Source organism: Acanthisitta chloris, unplaced genomic scaffold, assembly GCF_000695815.1.
Source record: "Acanthisitta chloris isolate BGI_N310 unplaced genomic scaffold, ASM69581v1 scaffold9589, whole genome shotgun sequence".
NCBI lineage: Eukaryota > Metazoa > Chordata > Aves > Passeriformes > Acanthisittidae > Acanthisitta > Acanthisitta chloris.
In genome coordinates, this window is record NW_008693114.1 from 36,815 (window position 1) to 55,382 (window position 18,568).

Here is an 18,568-nt window from a genome sequence, read left to right on the forward strand (position 1 = left end):
ATGCAGCAGCAGGCACTCTGCCCCTGCCTGCTTCCTAAACCCCCAAGATGGGAAAGCCCATCTGACCTTGGGGAAGCAGGTCTCCCAGGCAAGATCCTGCAGGTGAGCTTCACCTTGGGCTCTCCCTGCAAGTGGCCAAGTGAGGGACTGAGGCCACCTGGCCTCTGCAACTCAGGAAAGCTGAGGGATTGGCTCAGTCAAGGGTTCAGCTGCTTGATGTCCTCTCTGGCTCATGATCAGTGCCAGGTGGGCTGGTGGGAAGACACAGCTCATCCCCTTCCCCCAAACACCACAGATCCGCACCTCTTTTACACCACTTGCTTTTAATTACACTGCATAAGGAAAGGCCTCTCCTCGTTCCAAGACACCCTGGCACAGCCACCCAGGGAGCTGGCTGGCCCATCAAGTCCTCAGTAGGTTTAGAGGTTCCCCCTCACCCTTCTCCCTTGCATGGAAGCTCCTCCTGGTCAGACTACATCATTCCTGCAGCCCTTGGTGTCCATGCTTTGCAGAGACCTACTTCCACTCATCTCTGTTCCTCCCCTCCACGCCTGAGCTTTGCCTGCTCAGTCCTGTTGGAGTCCTGCTTCAGCCTTCTGCAGCACCAGGCAGAGAGGAGGCAGGGCAAGGGTCATTGGTTAATAATTGTTCTAAGCTCAATATAAATAGGAAAATATAACAAAACAAAACAAAACAAAAAACAAAAAAAGAATTGACTAACTAAGAGATCCAATCTGCTGGGATGTCTGCAACGTGCTAGTGCAGAGTTCAGAGAGAGTGCTTGGTCCAGTGCATGGTACTGTAGATATCCAGAAACCTGTCCTGGCAGCCCTGCAGCCATCCAACCTTCCTGCAGCGCCGCAGGTATGTGCCAGCATGTCCCGGCCGTGGTCAGCTTGCCCAAGGCTGCTGGCCCCTGAGAGCAGGCTGAATGGGAATGGTTGATTAGTCTGATTTATTGCTGTTAAATGGTGAAAGTCATTCTCTTCCGTGGAACAAGGATGTGCTTCGTTCTTACTTTTTGTGGAGGAATTTCATTTTGCTACCTGAAGAGACAGAGAAATGAAAATGGGCTCCCCACAGTGACAGGCAAAACATGTCATTGGTTGCCACCTCTGGCCTATGCAGAGAACTGCCCCTGCTGCCACCCCTAGGTCCTTCTCCACAGCAAGCTGCCCTGCAAAGCTGGAAGCAGGTGCCTGTAGAGCCAGCCTTAGCTCTGCCCATCCCTTGGGAGCAGTGCTACAGACTGGCACCCTGCAAGCCCCCAGACACATCCTCCAGAGCTCATTTGCCTAGTGGTCCTGGAAGGTGAACACATGATGAAGCTCACCTGGCCAGAGGGTGTGTGTGGGTGGGCAAGAGGCAGGGCACACCAGCCCCTCAGGCACTGATGCTCTCAAATGGCCAAGAACAGACAAGAGGGCCACTGAACACTTGACTAAACTCTCTTAGTCATGGTGTCTAATGACTTCTCAAGGACTGGCTGCCCCACTGCCTCCTCAGACCCATCTGTCTCCTTTAGAAGACATGGATATAGCTCACAGCCCAGTCTCTGGTTCTCTGCCAGCCCCCAGACAGTGACAGATCAGGGCCAGAGCCAACAGCATGCCAGCACAGGGATAAATGGCCAGGCACTGATTACTCTGCCACTGCCAGTCACTAGCACAGCCCTGTCACCCTTGGACAGCTTCTCTGCTGCCCAACGTGAAGGCAACAAGAAGCCCAATGCTGCTGGAAAGCCAAGCATTTTGCTGTTTCCTTACCTAGGCCTTTCAGGAACCTATTGACTCCACTCTGCTCCCCACTGGGAAGTGTTTCCAGGTACTCCTGAGCCCGTACCTCAAAGAGACCTGCAGAAAGAATGACATCAGCAACTTCTATTTTGCTTCCCTATAAATCCAAGTAAGAACACCCATCAGAAAGTGTACTGTCCCAGCTTACCCACACACTATTGACACAAGAGGGAACAACTCACCCCATCTCCTCCACCAACTGAGCCTGGAACTGGCACAGAAGCTTTGGTCTGCCCCCTCCCTCTCCACTGCCAGGCTGACTGAGCTTTTGTACCTCACTCAGGGAGGGACAAAAACTCCGTTCATTCTGCTACGAACGCAGCTAAGTCCAGAGAGTGAGATCATCTGGGGAATTGTCATGCAGGATTTACCACACTGCAAAACCTCTTTTACTCAGCCACCTATTCAAGTGTTCCCTGCTTATTAGCGCTTGGGAGGAAACTGCTAAGGCAGCACTGAGCAGCAGCAGGGCTAAGAAAATTCAGCTGCCAGTAGAGCCCTTGGGACTATTGGATGACAGCAGCCAAACAACAGAACCAGCTCTGGGAAGGACATGAACATCCATATTTTCTACTAGCCAAAAGACTCATAACCAATCCAGCCCATTCTTCCTCTAGACACAAGAAGGGGACATGCAGGACTGCAAGAACAAACATCATTCCAGCAGTGTACCCCTTTGTGACAGTCCTGGGGGGGATTCAATATAGACAAAGAGGCACATGTGGAGGATACTGCAGTGGTGAAAGGTGCCTGTAATCCCCACCTCAACAAGAAACTACCAGGTCACACAAAAAGTGCCTCTGTCTCCCAGCAGCTGGTTCCCATGCACTATGCAAATATGCCTCACCACACTCCTGGGAGGCAATGCTCCCCTTTGGGAAGATAAGGAAACAGAGTCAAAGAATACCCAAGTGACTTCCTGAGGGTCACATGCAGATGTCAGAACAAACCATCAGGCTGTGCTGGCGTTTCCCTACCACCTCCCTCACGGTCTTCCTGCAGACACTGCAGCCTCCAGCTGTGGTGCTAGGAATGGAGCTGGTGGCTGATGAGCATCTCCCAGCTTTTGCAGGACCAACAGCAGTTTCCACAACAGCAGAGCCCAGTCCAAGCTCCTCACCTCTGATCCCCTGCTTCCTCAGCTCCCGCTCCTGAATGAAGCCCCCAAACATCTGTGTCTCCATGAAGACCTCCAGGAAGCGTCGGAGGCTCTTGGAAGAGACTGATTTGCGGAAAGCCTCACGCTGCAGGGTCCGCTCCTCTCGCTCCGTCGGGGTCAGGAAGAGGGAATAGTGGCCCACGATCTCCACAAAGAAACGGACAAAGGCCTCAGACACCACCTCGTTCAAAGGGCTGGTCTCTAAGGAGAAAAAAAAGAGGCAGTAAGCCACCAAGTTTTGTCTGGGTGCTCACTCCTCTCTGGTGGAATGGGGGAGAGAATCAGAAGAGTAAGAGTGAGAAAACTCATGGGCTCAGATAAAGACAGTTTAATAGGTAAAGCAAAAGCTGTACACACAAGCAAAGCAAAAATAACGAATTCATCCACCAGCTCCCACGGGCAAGCAAGTGTTCAGCTATGCCCAGGGAAACAGAGCTCTGGCATGTGTAACGATGCCTTGGGAAGACAAAACGCCCTATCTCTGAATGTCCCTCCACTTCCTCTCTCTTCCCACAGCTTTATATGCTGAGCGTGACTCCACATGGTGTGGAACATCCCTGTGGTCAGCTGGTGTCAGCTGCCCCAGCTGTGTCTCTTCTCAATTTCTAGTGCAACCCCAGCCTCCTTGCTGGTGCAGTGGCGTGAAAGGCAGAAAAGGCCTTACTCTGTGTAAGCACTGCACAGCAAAATATCCCTCAGCTATCAACACCATTTCCAGCAAAAATCCAAAACACAGCCCTTTGTTACTACTATGTCCAACTACTATGGAGGAAACCAACTTCATCCCAGCCAAACCAGCAGATTCTCCAGGCTACTCTGCAACCCAGAGATGCCCACACTGTCTCCTAAAAGTTTCTCAGCCCAGTCGCCTGTGACCACATGGCTATCTGCAGGCCTTTGGATGAACTGTCCCCCCTGAAGAGTCTGCATCACTCACAGGGCCAGCAGCAGAGAGAGGCCTATGGAACCTGCCCTGAAAGGAGGACAGATGTTCCCTGGAGCTGTAAAGGAAGGATGGATGGAGCTGGGAAGGGATAAGTACCATTGCTCTTCACACAGAGAGAACTGTCCTATATTAATGGAGTATTTAATATAGCTTAATCAAACTCCTGACCTACCTCCAATTTCTGTGGTGTTAAATTGAATGCAAACCTAGTTCTCTACTAAGAAGCAACAGGAGAAAAAGGGACAGGAAAAGATGTGGGCTTAGGCTGAAAGGCACTGTGCTTTACCCTGTTTGCCATTGACAGGGCCCTCCTCCTTGTCGCTCGCCAACTCATTCCTCTGCTCCAAAATGTGTTCTAGGGCAGCCTGCAGCTTGCGGGGCAGGATGGAGTCCTCATCTTCCATCTGTAACACAGAGTGACCTCCTCAGGGACTGTGGCTGGGACATAGACAGCTCCTACCCTGTCCCCAGCACAGCAAGGAGAGCACTAAGAATGAACTGCAAGGAGAGGGAGAAGGCATAATATGCTTGGCAGACTCCTAGCACTTTCCGGCACAGTAGTATCAAGAAACACAAGAGGAGTGAGAAAGGGAGTGTCTCTTCCTAAATATTCCTCTATTCTGGAGGAATTTCAGGTGTCTGACCAGAGAGATTACCAGGCAGGACTCACTGTTCACCTGCGAGCACTCACCCTGCCACAAAGAGGATGTGCCTGAACAACACTGGTGTGCAGCCAGAGGAGCAGAGCCCCTGCCTGGCTCTGCCCAGGTACTGATCATCTTACAGAGGCGTAATGAGTTCCCAGAAAGCAACAGAGCCAAGGAGCTGCCAGCGACTGTGCACGAGCTCCTACCAGCCCTGGCTGAGATGGCATGATGTAGCTTAAGTCTCCCAAAGAGAGATGCAAGGTAAAGGATATCCCCACAGCTGAGGCAGCTCCCAAGTGAGAACTGTGCCAACGGAGTGGCTTTCACCCACGTGCTGCTCCCTGCAGCAGGAGGAGCATTCATGCCATCCTACCCACGGGACCTGAGGCATGGCAGGGGCCAGTGCTGCCAGCACTGCTCAGCGATCTGCCAAAGAGCTCTGGGAAAATATAGCTTCCTGGGCCAGGAGTATGTTTATTCATTTATCATCTTCTCTACCTCTTCCTCCTCTCCTTCTTGCTCCTCCTCTCCACAACAAAAGGAAGTAAAATCAGCAGGCAATCTCACCTGCAGGCTCCCATGTACCTAGTTCTGACCCATTCAGTGCAAGGATCAGAGTGAGGAACCACAAGCTCCTTGGACAGGAAGGATTTCAAGAAATCATCAAGACTCCCACTCAGGACAGAGTATGTGACAGGCTGACAGACACAGGCTGGAAGAGCCCATGCTGCTCCCTAGCAAACAGTGCTAAGCTGAGGTTTTCCAGCTCTGCCCTCAGCCTTACAGGCTGACATTTAGAGACTCACAGTGCTCAAGTGTCACCATTTCCCCTCTTTAAAAAAGAACAGAGAAAGAGATAATTCACAATGATTCAGTCCTCAATAGCTGTGGTTTGGCATGTCGATATTACATATATACACAGCAACCCCTATAAAGTTGCCAACCACAAATCCTGCCTCAGTTTGAGTGGGGAGAAAGTGATCCAGCCAGCCAGGCAGGTTGGCAAATACAGATGAAGGTACAGTATGGTGGAAAAAGTGGAGAGAAGGTGAAAGATATGAAATAGCTCTGCTCACCTGTCTCAGAAACCGGTTATTTACCAGGTCAACAACGAGGACCTAAGAATGAAAGAGCAAGAATAAAAAGAGGAAGTAATTATTTCCATCACTGGAGTTTATCTTAATCTGTAACTGCTCTGCAGGAAATGTTTCCACCCTGCCCCTGCTCCTCCTACCCACCACTGCTGCTGGAGGAGGCACCCGGCCCGAGCCAGGAGCAGAGCCCTTGTTGTGGTTTTCTGATGCAGTCATTGAAAACCACAGAACAGCTTGGATGGCAGCAGGCTGTGCCCCAAGCCTGGCCCACCACTCCTCACTGCCACGCTGGGGTCAGAGCTTCATCTTTTCTCCATGTGCACTGCACCACTGTTTCCTGGTAGGCAGGGAGGGAAATGTCTCCCTAACTATATTCATTTCTGCATTTGCCCTGCTGCATCGTGAATCCAGTTCTTAATTACTTATTGTTTCATCAGGCACCTGTGTGAGGGCCAGCTACCCTGGCCAGTCTGTAGCAATCACACTTCAAGCCTGGCAGACTCTGCACATAGCCCCTAGACAGCACTAAGCAGGAACAAACAGAAACTCTAATCAAACCATTTCCTACCCACAGCAGCCCCACGGTGGGAGATCCCAGCCCTCTACCTTCCCAGGCTGCGGCCAGGGCAGAGCACAGACCTTTGCCTCCCTGGGGAAACGTCTGCCTCCTCCCCCACTCCATGCTCACAGTAGCCAGAGAACAGGAGCTTGGCTTCTGCACACTGCCAGCTGCCAAGGCAGGCTCTCGAGAGCAGTCTTGCTGGGACTCAGTCCCCTGGAAGCAAAAGAGAGCAAGGCCACGGTGTGGATGCATGTCTCACCTCCTCCACTGGTAGCTCCTTCAGGCGGGGCAGGGAGCTGGAGAGCAGGCCGATGAGGAAGGGGGTGGGTGAGCAAACGATGTCAATCATGGAAGGTGGCAGCACAGGGATGTAGGTGTGCTGCCAGGTGAAGGGGTATAGTAGGGCCACCGTGGCATGGCAACACTTGGACAGAATGCTGGAAGATGAAACACAACCGACGACTGGTCAGTCAGGGGATAAGTGATGGTTCCTAGAAACCAGAGCTCTTTCAACTGTTCCCTGATTGATCTCTGCAATTATTAGGGGCTTTCCCAGATTTCTGACCCCATTTTTGAGCTTCAGGAGCAATGACTTGAGGCAGGATATAAAAGATGACCCTGGCCCATGTGCATATGACAAGAGACAGGGCCCACTGAACACCAGATCTGCTACTCCAGTGCCCTGATGGGAAATAGCACATATGCACCATCTTCTATGCCACTGCCTTTCCTTAGAGAAATGAGTTTATTCTCTCACAGCTCGTTTCTCTGGCTGTTGCCATAGGAAAGCCATGAATCTGGATGTACAGGGGCTACACTGCCCAGCACAGACAGCACACAGCTATGGAGTGATGAAGACAGCACCACCACCACAGCAACTACCTGCTGGGCTGCATGGACCTGCTTACCTGCTAGCCATACTCTTCACCTGATCAAGGCAGCTGGACAGCCTGCTGGTGCCCTCTGGAAAAGCTCTGGGAACAAACTGCTGCCAACAAGGTCCCCAGGTATTCCTGCAGCTCATTCCAGACATGGTCCACCCCTGCCCCTTGGCTTGCTATCTCTGCAGCATATATGCCTTGCCTTTGGCAACACTTAGCAAAAGTAATAGCATGCCAACGGTATGTTTTTCTATCGGTCCTATCATATGCCAGAGCGTGGGGGAAGGAGGAAGGTCCCCAGCCAAGGTGATCCAGGCACCCCACAGCCTGTGGAACCTGCCAAGGCTACTCACACCATGGGAGAGTGAAATCCCATGAGGGGAGCACATGGCCAGCCTCTGTAGGAAGCTGCCCACAGCTCACGGGACTGCAGCCTTCCTTCTTGGTCCCTTCAAAATGACACCAGTGGCTTGGCTGTAAGTGCCTTTGCTGGCAACTTCCAAGAGAATCCATTCAGAAATCACATCAGTTCTCGGGCAGGAAGCAGGCAGGGGCTCCAGTCAGACATAGCAGAGCTCAGCACAGGGCACCAGTTACTCATCCATTCTGGATCTGGAAGCATTTTTATGTGTCAAGAGAAGGGGAAGGCTTGATGCTATAAACCTTCTATGTAACATCATTTTGTTTTATTAGCATCCAGGCCTCAAAAGGTTGGAAGAAGGGAGGGAGACTGCTGCACCTGGGAGGAGTCAAGATGATGAGGAAGGACACCTAGCTGGCTTCTGTTAGACTCCATGGGAGAATTTCCATTTAGCAACCCAGATCTGGCAGTTCATTGCTGTCTTGAGAGAAAAGAGGTTAGATGGGTGTGGACTTGAGCTCACTCTGACAAGGGAAGCCTGCTTTCCCTCCCTCCTCTCTCTAGCTGAGTTTGGTGGATGAGCATCCCTGTGCTGCATTGCTAAGGCACACTGAGTAGAGGGTGTGGCTGGGGGACAGTTGGGTTGCATTCATCAGGCCAGCTCAGTTTAGCAGAACAGTTGTAGTTGCTGGGACATCACTGTGACAGTATGAAGCAATCAGGCTGCAAATATCATTAAACACATGAGACTTTTTGGGGATGAGTAGATTCTAGGGGAGAGTCTGGAATCTCCTTAACATGAGGATTTTAGCTAGGACTGCAACAGGTAGGGAATAGGTGCTTGGAAAGGACACTTGAAGAAAGTCTCTTCACAAGATGGGGACAGTGTCCTCTCCCAGCACTCCCAGAGGCTTGTCTTTTGCTAAGGGGATACTCTACTAAAACAGAGCAAGACCCTTCATCAGCTGTGTCACAGACTGGTAGCTTTAAGCCTTTAAATGGGAAAACCCCCTCAGTTCTATGTTCTTGTTTAGGAGGGTCTGAGAATCTCCCCCTCCCTTCCCTGCATTCATTCCTGCAGGCTGCCTCTCTTGTCGATGCCCTTGAACTGTGCCTGCCCTCAGCAGCAAGCTCACATCTGGCTGTGTCTATCACACATGTAAGTTAGATAGTGAACCTGAGAGAAGCAAAATCAAAATAATGAGAAAACACAGAGCTAGTAAGGAACTGGAAAATTTACAACCCATCCCCCCAACCACCCAGAAAAAATGTGGGAACAGTATCAGAGGAGGTGATTTTATCTTTCATACAAGCTAATCTTGAAAGGAACTGCAACAAAAGAAGAATGTGCCATCTTAGAAGTGCACTACAAGTTAATAAGGTCCTTTAAAAACCCTCTCCTTCAAGACTGCACTACTTGTACATCAATACATTTCAGGTCATGTTAGCAGATTCAAAAGCAGGGGCTTCTCTTCCTATCCATTACTGCAGAGCACATTTTCCACTCCTCAGTTTCTGACTGATAATAGCCCTAGTAATAACAGCAGTAGCAGCAGCACAGTGAAAGCTGAAAGAACTGCACCTTTCACCACTTGTGTGCAGCACTGTGGCATTACCACCACTCACCATTTCTCCTCTTCGAGGAGAGGTTGAATGTGGAAGTGTTAGAAGCTCCACCTTCGTCACAAATCCTAGATTTTGAAGACATATCCAAATTTCTTGCCTAAAAGTGGGAACTGAATTTACAGACAGCATTTGAAAAACCAATAAAAAATATCTCTGATTGCAGGTAGATCCACAGAGGACCAGTGAGCAGCTGAAGTACGTGGTTATTTATGGCATGGTGAGATATTATGGCATGCTGTCTCCTACTATATTTATGGTAGCTTGTTCTTCCCTCAGCCCAGCTTTCAAGTCCCAGCGAGCACACATGGTACGTGAGAGATTGAGTGGGAGGAAAGATGGCTGAGGTCCAGTTAGTAGAAGGCAAAGACAGAGCTATGTAAGACTGAAACTGCATGCACCAGGCAGTGGGAAGTAAAGATAACTTCCCCTTCCAGCCTTCCATCTATGAATAACTCATCGCCTCCAGGGTGAAACCTAGTGATCTCTGCTCTGAAACATTTCTCACAGTGGAGCACATTTTCAGGGAACAATACTGACAGGGTTGAGGTCTGTGAGCCTCCTTTGAAGGCAGAGCAGTTTAGAGATGGACACAGAGGAGGTAGCACTGAGGTATCTCTTCACACGTGAATCAGTCAGACTTGCTCTGCAGATAATCTCAGGGAGCTGCAGGTTGCCAGAAGCCCAGCAAAACCTTGGTCTTAGGCAATGACTCAAGCCTAAGCTCTCTTTCTCTCTTGCATACAGCACTGCAACAAGCACTAAGGGGCTGCTGATTCACACCACAGCTACTGAGCCTTGCAAAAGAATCCAGCTGATAAATTCCTTTTATGTCACCTGTGTGACTGTGTGCTCTACAGCCAGCAGTGATGGGGGAGACTGCCCAAACAGGGGTAATACAGCAGGGTCCTGTCGGTGTAGAGGGTGAATATGACCACTGAAGTTCTGGGCACTGCTGAAGCTGGATGTTTTTTCTTATGAGATGTGCACAGAATAAATCACAGTTGATGTGTGCAACACAACCAGAACAGTTTAATGCACTGTTAAAGCACTGACACACTGCAGTGTCAGTCAGTGTTCTGAGGGACCTCACACCAAACAGGCAGACGATGCCCTTGGGTAGCTACAGCCAATGTCCCTCCTGAAACCCTGATATCCCAGGATGCATGCACCATAACCATGATGGTGACTGCTGCCCCTGGAACAATACTGCCCCTGAGTGCTGTGCTTTGCCTGGAGCACTCCCAATGCCATCAGGAATGAAGAGATCTACACAATGTGATTGCAGTGTGCTCTGGGGAGTGCCATGCCCTACTCTCAGGCCACACTAGTTCAATGACAGTTGTTCAAATGGGACACAGACACCACTTTTTATAAGGTTTTTGGGTTCAACAGTCATTCTTAAAATACTGCAGGTCTTTGAAGTAGACTTTCAAGATCACAGAATCATAGAATTTTAGGGGTTGGAATGGATCATCTAGTCCCAACCCCCTGCCCTGGGCAGGGACACCTCCCACCAGACCAGGTTGTTCATCCAGCCTGGCTTTGAACACTGCCAGGGTTGGGGCAGCCACAGCCTCCCTGGGCAACCTGTGCCAGTGTCTCACCACCCCCACAGGAAAACACTTCTGCCTAAGATCTAACCTAAATCTCCCTCCTTCAATTTGCCCCTTGTCCTGTCACTGAGAGTCCGTCTGCAGTTTCCCTGGAGCCCCTTCAGATCCTGGAAGGTTGCTATGAGGTCTCCACACAACCTTCTCTTCTCCAGGCTGAACAGCCCCAACCTCCTCAGCCTGAATCCTGATGTATTTTCACAGCTTCATTCAGCCTTCTGCAGGGAACGTGGCTGAGCTGCATGTCTGACACCACTTGCAGTTGAGACCGAGATATCACTAGTACAGAGGCTAAAAAGTACAGAAATACACGAAGTATCATGTCAGATCCCTCCCTAAAGGGATAATTTGGATACAGACTAACACACAGATCTCTCTGGCTGAGCACTCCCTTGACCAGAACAATGATCCTGCAGCAATCTGTGACATTTGTTTGCTGGAACAACAGGCCTGGCCACCACACAACACCCTATACACAAACCTACCACACAGCACTCTATGAAGCTGCTGCTTCTTGGTAGCCACTGTGAACACAGGTGACCAATACAGAACCTGAACACAACAGCTACAACTACATAGAAACCTTTCTTCTCCTCAGAAAACTTGCTCCAAGACTAGCTTGACTTGCTCTAAAAGACACCTTGCCAAGCTGCAGCAGCTTCTAAGAAAGGATACAGGCCATTCAGTTTGGTTGCTTTCCTCCCAAACTTTAGACTGACTACAGGTTTTCCAGCTTTCTACTCCAAAGGCAAACACCTATTGCAAAAAGCCCCAAAAGGTGAATCCCTCTTTGGGTTTAGGATACTTCATGATCTCTGAAAAACACTATTGAATCAAACAGCCTTTGGAGTTTAATGCCAGGAAGCCCTGTGGTCCCTTCAGCAACCAAACTGCCCCAAATATGCTGGCATTTGGCAATTTAAAACAGTCAAACATACATCTTTTCTTTCATTTTATTTTTATAAGCTCTGCTACAGTAAGACTCATTTTACAAACACCTTTGGATTTCTGACACCATGTCACATCTGGATTCACTTATGATGGATCACAGAGCTGGTTTACAACATTTAACAGGTGCAGGAACTTCCAAGCATTGTCCTATGACTGTGCAGCACTACTGCAAACCCTGCCAGGAGGATGCCAAGTTCCACAGCTGTGGGGACCCTCACTGGCTCCCACAGACGTGGCAGGTTCACACAGGTGTAGAAGTGAGCTATTACATGACATCTAAGCTTCATCCTTGAGTTTCTTTCTCTCCCTCACCACAGTACAAAAAAAGAGAAACTTGGGAGGGTAAGATTTGCAGTCCCATATTTGTTTCTGTAGCACACGGTAAAGGGTTCTTCTTGATGATTAATTACCTTTTGCTGGGGATGACCACATTTAAAGTGTCTACTTTAATTCTTTCAGATCTGTCTTTGATAAGAATGACCACTTTGTGTTGTTGACACAGCTGTGGTTTCTGGCAGTGACAGAGATAATTGCTCTAGTTGCTCAGATCCACAACAGGCTTTTGAGATCCACAAAAAAAAAAAAGGAGGCCTTGATTCTAAGCCCATGCAAGATTTCTGTTTTAAAAACCCTTCTGAATCTCACAGATATCAGGCCAGTAAAAACTGCCCAGCTCTAGGTACCTTGTGACATCAAGACACTTTTATTTGGAAGATGCCTTCTAAAAGGTTGGTCTACAGTGCCTGGAGGAAAGACTGCACAGATCAGCATAGGTTTGATCAAGTAACTTTCCTGGGTTGCATGGCAATGTATACTCCAGTTTCCACAGAGACAGAGGAGTGGGGAAAAAAAACCACCCAAAAACTGATAAACCAAATTCTTTCCTTTTCTGCTGCCAAACTGTGGATTGACAGGTCTTTAAACATTCGATGCTCATTCTAAAGATGGAAAAGACAAAGTATTTAACTTGCTGCACACTTGTTAGAGGTATACATTGCATACATCATTTCTCTGTCACTCACACCCAGACACACCTTTACAAACATGGACAGATAGTTATTGTTAGTGCCTACATGAAGATCCACAAAGATGGACGATAAATGTAATTTATGGCACATCTTTCGCCATGTCACCTGCACTCTTCCTGTTAATCCATCTCAGCTGGATTATTTCTAGCATTCCTAACCTCTGAGCACTTTCCAACAGCTGCTTTTATCGTTTTTTCCTCTTAAGCTATTTCCAGAAAGTGTTTCTTTTCTTTCCTCTGAAATCTGCATTTTCACTCCTGAAGTAAATACTTAATACTCACTGAGTTCAATGTGTTCCTGTCCCAGGAAGAGCATCATTTGGACAGAAGATCCTGTATCTACAATACCATTAGCTTTCAAAACATGGAATGACCACTGTTTACCTTATGAAAGGCTCAATAGTTCAGTTCACTCAAACCACTGAACTGGATTAAAACAGTTAGTTTAGTTAATTTCAATGGTTATTGTCTTTGTTTTCTGCTTTTCACATCTTTACAGTCCTTTGGGACAATTTCCAAGCTTTTTCACCACAAAACTGAGCCAGAGAAACTTCGTATTTTGTTACAAAAACTCTCCTGAAATTGCTCAGAAACATCACATATTAAGTCTAATAGAGAGCTGGCAAATCTAGGGTAAATATTTGAACCTGAGCCCTGTGGTCTAACAGCCCCTGGATCTGTAAAATGCCACAAATCTTTTTTTTTCACGGGGAAAAAAAAAGCTGTTTATGATATATTTAGAGATTCTAGAAACTATGATGCTATAAGCTCTCCCCACTCTCTTTTATAGGCCTGTGCAGCTGGACTCATTCCTAAGGACCCTGGATATACTGACAAAAGATACAGGGGTGGGAAAAGCCACCCAAACCCATCAAATTGCTTTAAATTAGAGATATACTGTAACATATACCATGCCCAGAATACATGGTGGTCTGTGGTCAAGTAAAGACGTGATAGGAAAAATCTGGTAAATAAAGGTTTATGCTTAAGTGATGCCTTATAAACACCCCCAGAAGTTCCATACCATTTACTCATATCACCCAGCCCTCCTGCAGAGATTACAGTGTCATCTGTGTCCTTAACAAATTTCCTCAAATTTTTTCCTACAGACAAGGAGAAAAATATTTGAGAGGCTGTGATCATAAATTATCACGTAAATCATATATGTTACATGGACATATAGCATTTGGACCAGTTCTCTCACTTTCAATGCAAATCTGAATGCTCTGCATGAAAGGTGTGGCTTAAGTATACAGAATACTAAATCTCTAGGCATATAACCTATCAGTGATTATAAAAAGGCAAATCCCCTCTCTCACCCAAGGCAGCTGCTAAAACCTGTAAGCAGCCAGTGCTCTCTGGATGCTACCACTTCCCTCTCTGCAGCCTTCTTATTCCTGTGATGAGACTGCCTGAGGTCTGCCCACAGAGAGTCCTGAATCAATGTAGAAAGAATTTTTCCCTTTCACTCTCCTGTAGAAGGGGCCTCCCCATTCTTTGTCCCAGTGCTCAGTCCCAGAGCTGCAGGCTGCTGCCTGGAAGTTGTGAAAACAGACAGTTTAGGGGCATTGTACACTCCTGAAACCTGAGCGTGCTCCTAAGTGTCATTACTCATCCAGGCAGCTTTTCTTTCCCCAGCCTTGGCGAACTTTCCTCTCTGAATCCTCAAGTGCTTCAAGCGCTGGAGGGCTGCCAGCCACCAGCTGCACAAGATCTTAAAGAAACCCAGACCCATTTTTGTCATTTAGGAAAGCAAACAAATAAATGTTTAAAAAAGCAAACTGTGCAGATTGGAAATAGAAAGGGGAAGTCCTCTGTCTCATCTCCCCTCACCACATCCTTTATTTCCATCCCCCACAAGAAACAAAAGTCTTTAGAAAACAATATTAAACTACAAGCTGAAGATTTAAGAAGATTTTGTGACATAAGGGAACAACTCAGAAGGGACAGTGATGCCTGCCCAAGGCTTGATTCCTGGAAACCCCAGCACAGCTCAGCAGGGAACACTACAGCATCGTGGAGCAAAAGGAGGGGTTTTGCTTCCTCAACACCAGGGATCTGTTCTGAAATTGACTGGAGGAAATGGAATTTGGTTCTCCTTCGGGATGAGAAGCAGCATGCTTTTTGCAAGCTGCAAAAAGAAACTATGGTGTATGGCCTAGGTTCCCCACTCCTGGGAAGTACAGTCCTATTCATGGCACTATCAAGTTGGAAAAGAGCAGAGAAGGTAAAGAGGTACAGTCCTATTCATGGCACTGTCAAGTTGGAAAAGAGCAGAGAAGGTAAAAGAACAAAGCAGGTAGGTCAGTCACTGCAGTCTTCCTAGCCTCCCTTCCTTGGCAGCAATTGTTGAAGGAAATGCAAAAGGGTACCTGAGCTTGTCTGCAATAAAGATCACCCTCCTCTCCAGCAGCAGGGAGGCAAATACTCTGCTCAGGTGCCGCACACTGAGGGATGTGAACAAGGACTCAAAATCAACATGCTCAAGCCTGGAGTCCAGAGGCCGCCGCAGCTCAATGACCTGTGGGAGAGGAAAAGACCACAGGTGAGCTCTTGCTATCCAATCACACCATGGCAAGCAAGGACTCAGCAGGTATTTTCAGAGCTAACAAGCCCCACTGACTGTGTTAGCTAACACCATGCAGTGTTAAGCCCTCAAATACAGTCCTTTCAAAGACATCCCATAAATTCTTCTTCCAGATGAAGATGTTCCAGAGTCCACTTCAATAGGCACAGCATGAGATCAGCCACAAGTTTTCCCCTCTGGACTGAGGACAGGCAGCTCTTCATAAGGAGGAAAACTAGTTTGTGTCGAGCTAAGAGCAGTTCTCAGCCTTCCTGGCAGTTCAAGCAGCAGAATGTCACGGAGCCTTTCAAATCTGCACTCTGGTGCAGTTAAAATTTATTTCTTTTTACTGCAAGAATTTGGATGCCTAACCTACAGAAAAGAGCAACCAGTGGGCATTTTTCTTTGTTCATGTCTACTTAAATAATGCCTGTCACAGCACCTTAGCACTTCATACTCCTTATCCTAGATGGATACTTATCTAAATCGTTTTTGAAGGCCTTCAACACCACACATTTCACACATCCCACAAGAAAATTACTCAAGTTCTGAACTACCCTGACCAACACCAAGCCTGCAGCTGAAACATGTCAGTGGCAAATTACTTCAATTACTTGTTGTCTTACACTGAGTATACACTTTAAACAACCGCTCACCTTCTTCTCTGTAGGAAATTTCTTGTATATGGAATGGTTATCACATGTCTTCCTTTGTCCTTTGTTTTCTATATTAAGCTAACAATTTACTCAGGCTTTGCCTGTATTTCCTAAACCACTTAGTAAGCAGAACTACTCTTCTGGGCCTTTGTCCCGATGGTTGCATTTTTCTCAAAGAGGATACTCTCAACAAATTTTCACCAATGCTGGAAATCAGAAAAATTGCTTTAATTTATTATTCATCCCTTCACTTGTTTTCACAATGAAGGAGTTTGTCTAAATAATACCAAGCTGTTACTTCTGCTCACTTTATGGCCCACTATACCACCACATGCTTTTCCAAAGTTCTGCTGCTCATTCCGTTACTTCCGTTTTGTATTATTCTTCTTCCCAGCATTTTGCTCTTGTCCATATTGAATTTCACACTAAATCTTCAATTTAGAGAATGACAGAATCTTTTGGGTTGGAAAAAACCTCTAAGATCACTGAGTCCAACCTCTGACTGATCACCACCTTGTCAACTAGGTCATAGCACTAAGTGCCATCATGTGCAGTTGCTTCTTGAACACTTTTCTTGAATTTAGGGGTGGTCATTTTCAGTTTTAATCCCTTAATCTCCAAAGTGCCTGCAACCCATCCCAATGCTATATTGGGCAAATGTGGAGTTTATGCCATCAATCAGATAAGTAATGAACATTAAGAATCCTAGAAACAAATGAGCCAAAACATTCTCACAGCCTGACAGCACCACATTGGGACTCTGCCCCTTCAGTGCAGAGTTTTAACCAGTTATGCATGTGCTCTGCAGCAATTTCATTTAGTTGGGACTGTTTTCAGTTTGGTTGAGAAGAATGCCATCATATAGTGCTATGCTGAAAGCCCTGAGACACAAACTCTATCAACTCATTCACCTTCCTCCCTCTCACATTCAAGGTGCAGCATGCCCAAAGCAAGCATGGCCAAAACAACACTCAGTTTGGCTCCGTCCACCCTCCCACAGTCCATGCTATTCTCAAAAGCTCTGCACTCTTAAAACCCCTCCCACTGTCCTCACACCACTGTGTGAGATGCAACACATCCCCTCACCTCCTTGCTATGAAAATGCCATTCTGAAAGGCTGCAACATTAGCATGGTGTGGTTTCAGGTATTTTTGACCAGAACCCCACGGCCTGTTCCACACAAACAGGGGTTCTGCATTAAGGATGCTGGAGCACATGCTATGAACCTGTCTTCAGGAAGTTAAGTGTGGGGGCCCTTGAGCAGATCCAAAGTCATATGCTGGGCAGCATGGGGCCTGCCAGTCTGTGCCAAATGACCTCAAGGTCATTGCACCGTTTCATTCTGCCATATTAGCATGGCTGAGTCCTTAAATTAATTTTTACAATGATTTCCATTGTGATTTTCAGGTCACTGAAGTCTCCATGCCATCCCATGATTTCCATTTTGATTCTCAGGTCACTGAAGTCTCCATGCCATCCCCTCTGGTCCCTTGTTTTATTCTGTAGCTTCCTCCAACAGTTTCCAGACAATCTGTCCTTGAAGATGCCCAGTGCTATGTCACAATCCCAACTTCCAGTTGCCAGTCCTGCACCATTTGCTGGACTGCTTTCTTCTCCCTAGGATGGTGTCTTTACCTCTGTTCCTGAGCCTGGCAAGAAGTTCTTGACTGTAATCGTCCGGCCCAAAGCTGGGAAAGGTGCCTCCATGACACTCCTCATGAGAGGCTGCACCAGGGCTGGGGAAATGCCTCGTCGCTTCTCAACCTCATCCAAGATCTGAAATAAAGGCATGAAGACACAAAAACATGTAAATCAGGAGGAGGGTGGTAACACCAGGAATGAAGTGCACCAGCATCTATGTTCTCTCCTTAACCCAGCACTGACATAGAGTCTTGAATCATAAGGAAGAAGGCAAAATGTGCAATTGAAGACCCTTAATTTCCTTTAGCTCCAGTGAGGTCACTAGAAAGCCTACAATTTGCAAACTACCCCCCACACTCAGAGTCAGAACTTCGCCTTTTAATCTCTCTTGTGTTTTGGTAGTTCTGCTCAAGGAAGAAGGCAAGACCTGACAATCTAGTTTTCCTATTAACTGTGTTTCTGCTAAGTTTTGGAATTAGCATGTGGTTGCCTCGCCAACACCATTTCAGGCCTTCTTCGGCCATCAGCTTCCCTGATTCCCATTCTTCTGGTGTTGGATTCACTTTCAGGTCCCTCTACAGCACAGACTCTGTCTCTCTCCCCCCTCACCTTAGAGAAGAGATTGAAGCACCCAAGGCGGCTCACAATGCAGTAAACTTCTGGGAGACGCTTCCCTTTCCCACTGGGCTTTCAAGACAAACACAAATACACACACAAAAAACACCAAGAAAATGTCAGAGTTATAACCAGTGCAAAGACAGAGTGACTGGTTTCTTAGTTCTGTATCTCACTGGCTGGCTCAGAACCTGGGATACATCTGACAGCATGAAGATGATGACAGCCTGGCTCAAACCCTGGTATGCTGGGAACAGCAGAGAGAAATGGGCACATCCACAGTGTGGAGATCTCATAGCAGCTTCCCAGTATCTGAAGGGGCTACAGAGAAGCTGCAGAGGGACTCTTCATTTGGAGCTGCAGTGACATGACAAGGGGCAATGGGTAAAAATTGAAGGAGGAGAAATTTAAGTTAGATATTAAGGAAAAG

At 47.5% G+C, this 18,568-nt stretch overlaps 1 protein-coding gene across 1 annotated transcript in view; it reads right to left on the bottom strand.

Annotated features, from left to right (window-relative positions):
• Positions 1-305: 305 nt before the first annotated feature.
• Positions 306-18,568, bottom strand: part of DENND2A (DENN/MADD domain containing 2A) — a 36,049-nt gene continuing 17,786 nt past the window's right edge. Inside the window, exons 11-19 of the mRNA XM_009082955.1 lie at positions 18,133-18,210; positions 17,518-17,658; positions 15,033-15,181; positions 6,464-6,641; positions 5,625-5,666; positions 4,188-4,305; positions 2,917-3,156; positions 1,767-1,853; positions 306-1,046 (exon numbers count right to left, since the gene is read on the bottom strand). Coding sequence (XP_009081203.1) covers positions 1,015-1,046; positions 1,767-1,853; positions 2,917-3,156; positions 4,188-4,305; positions 5,625-5,666; positions 6,464-6,641; positions 15,033-15,181; positions 17,518-17,658; positions 18,133-18,210 — 1,065 coding nt within the window. The 3' untranslated portion in view covers positions 306-1,014. The remainder of the gene's footprint in view (positions 1,047-1,766; positions 1,854-2,916; positions 3,157-4,187; positions 4,306-5,624; positions 5,667-6,463; positions 6,642-15,032; positions 15,182-17,517; positions 17,659-18,132; positions 18,211-18,568) is intronic.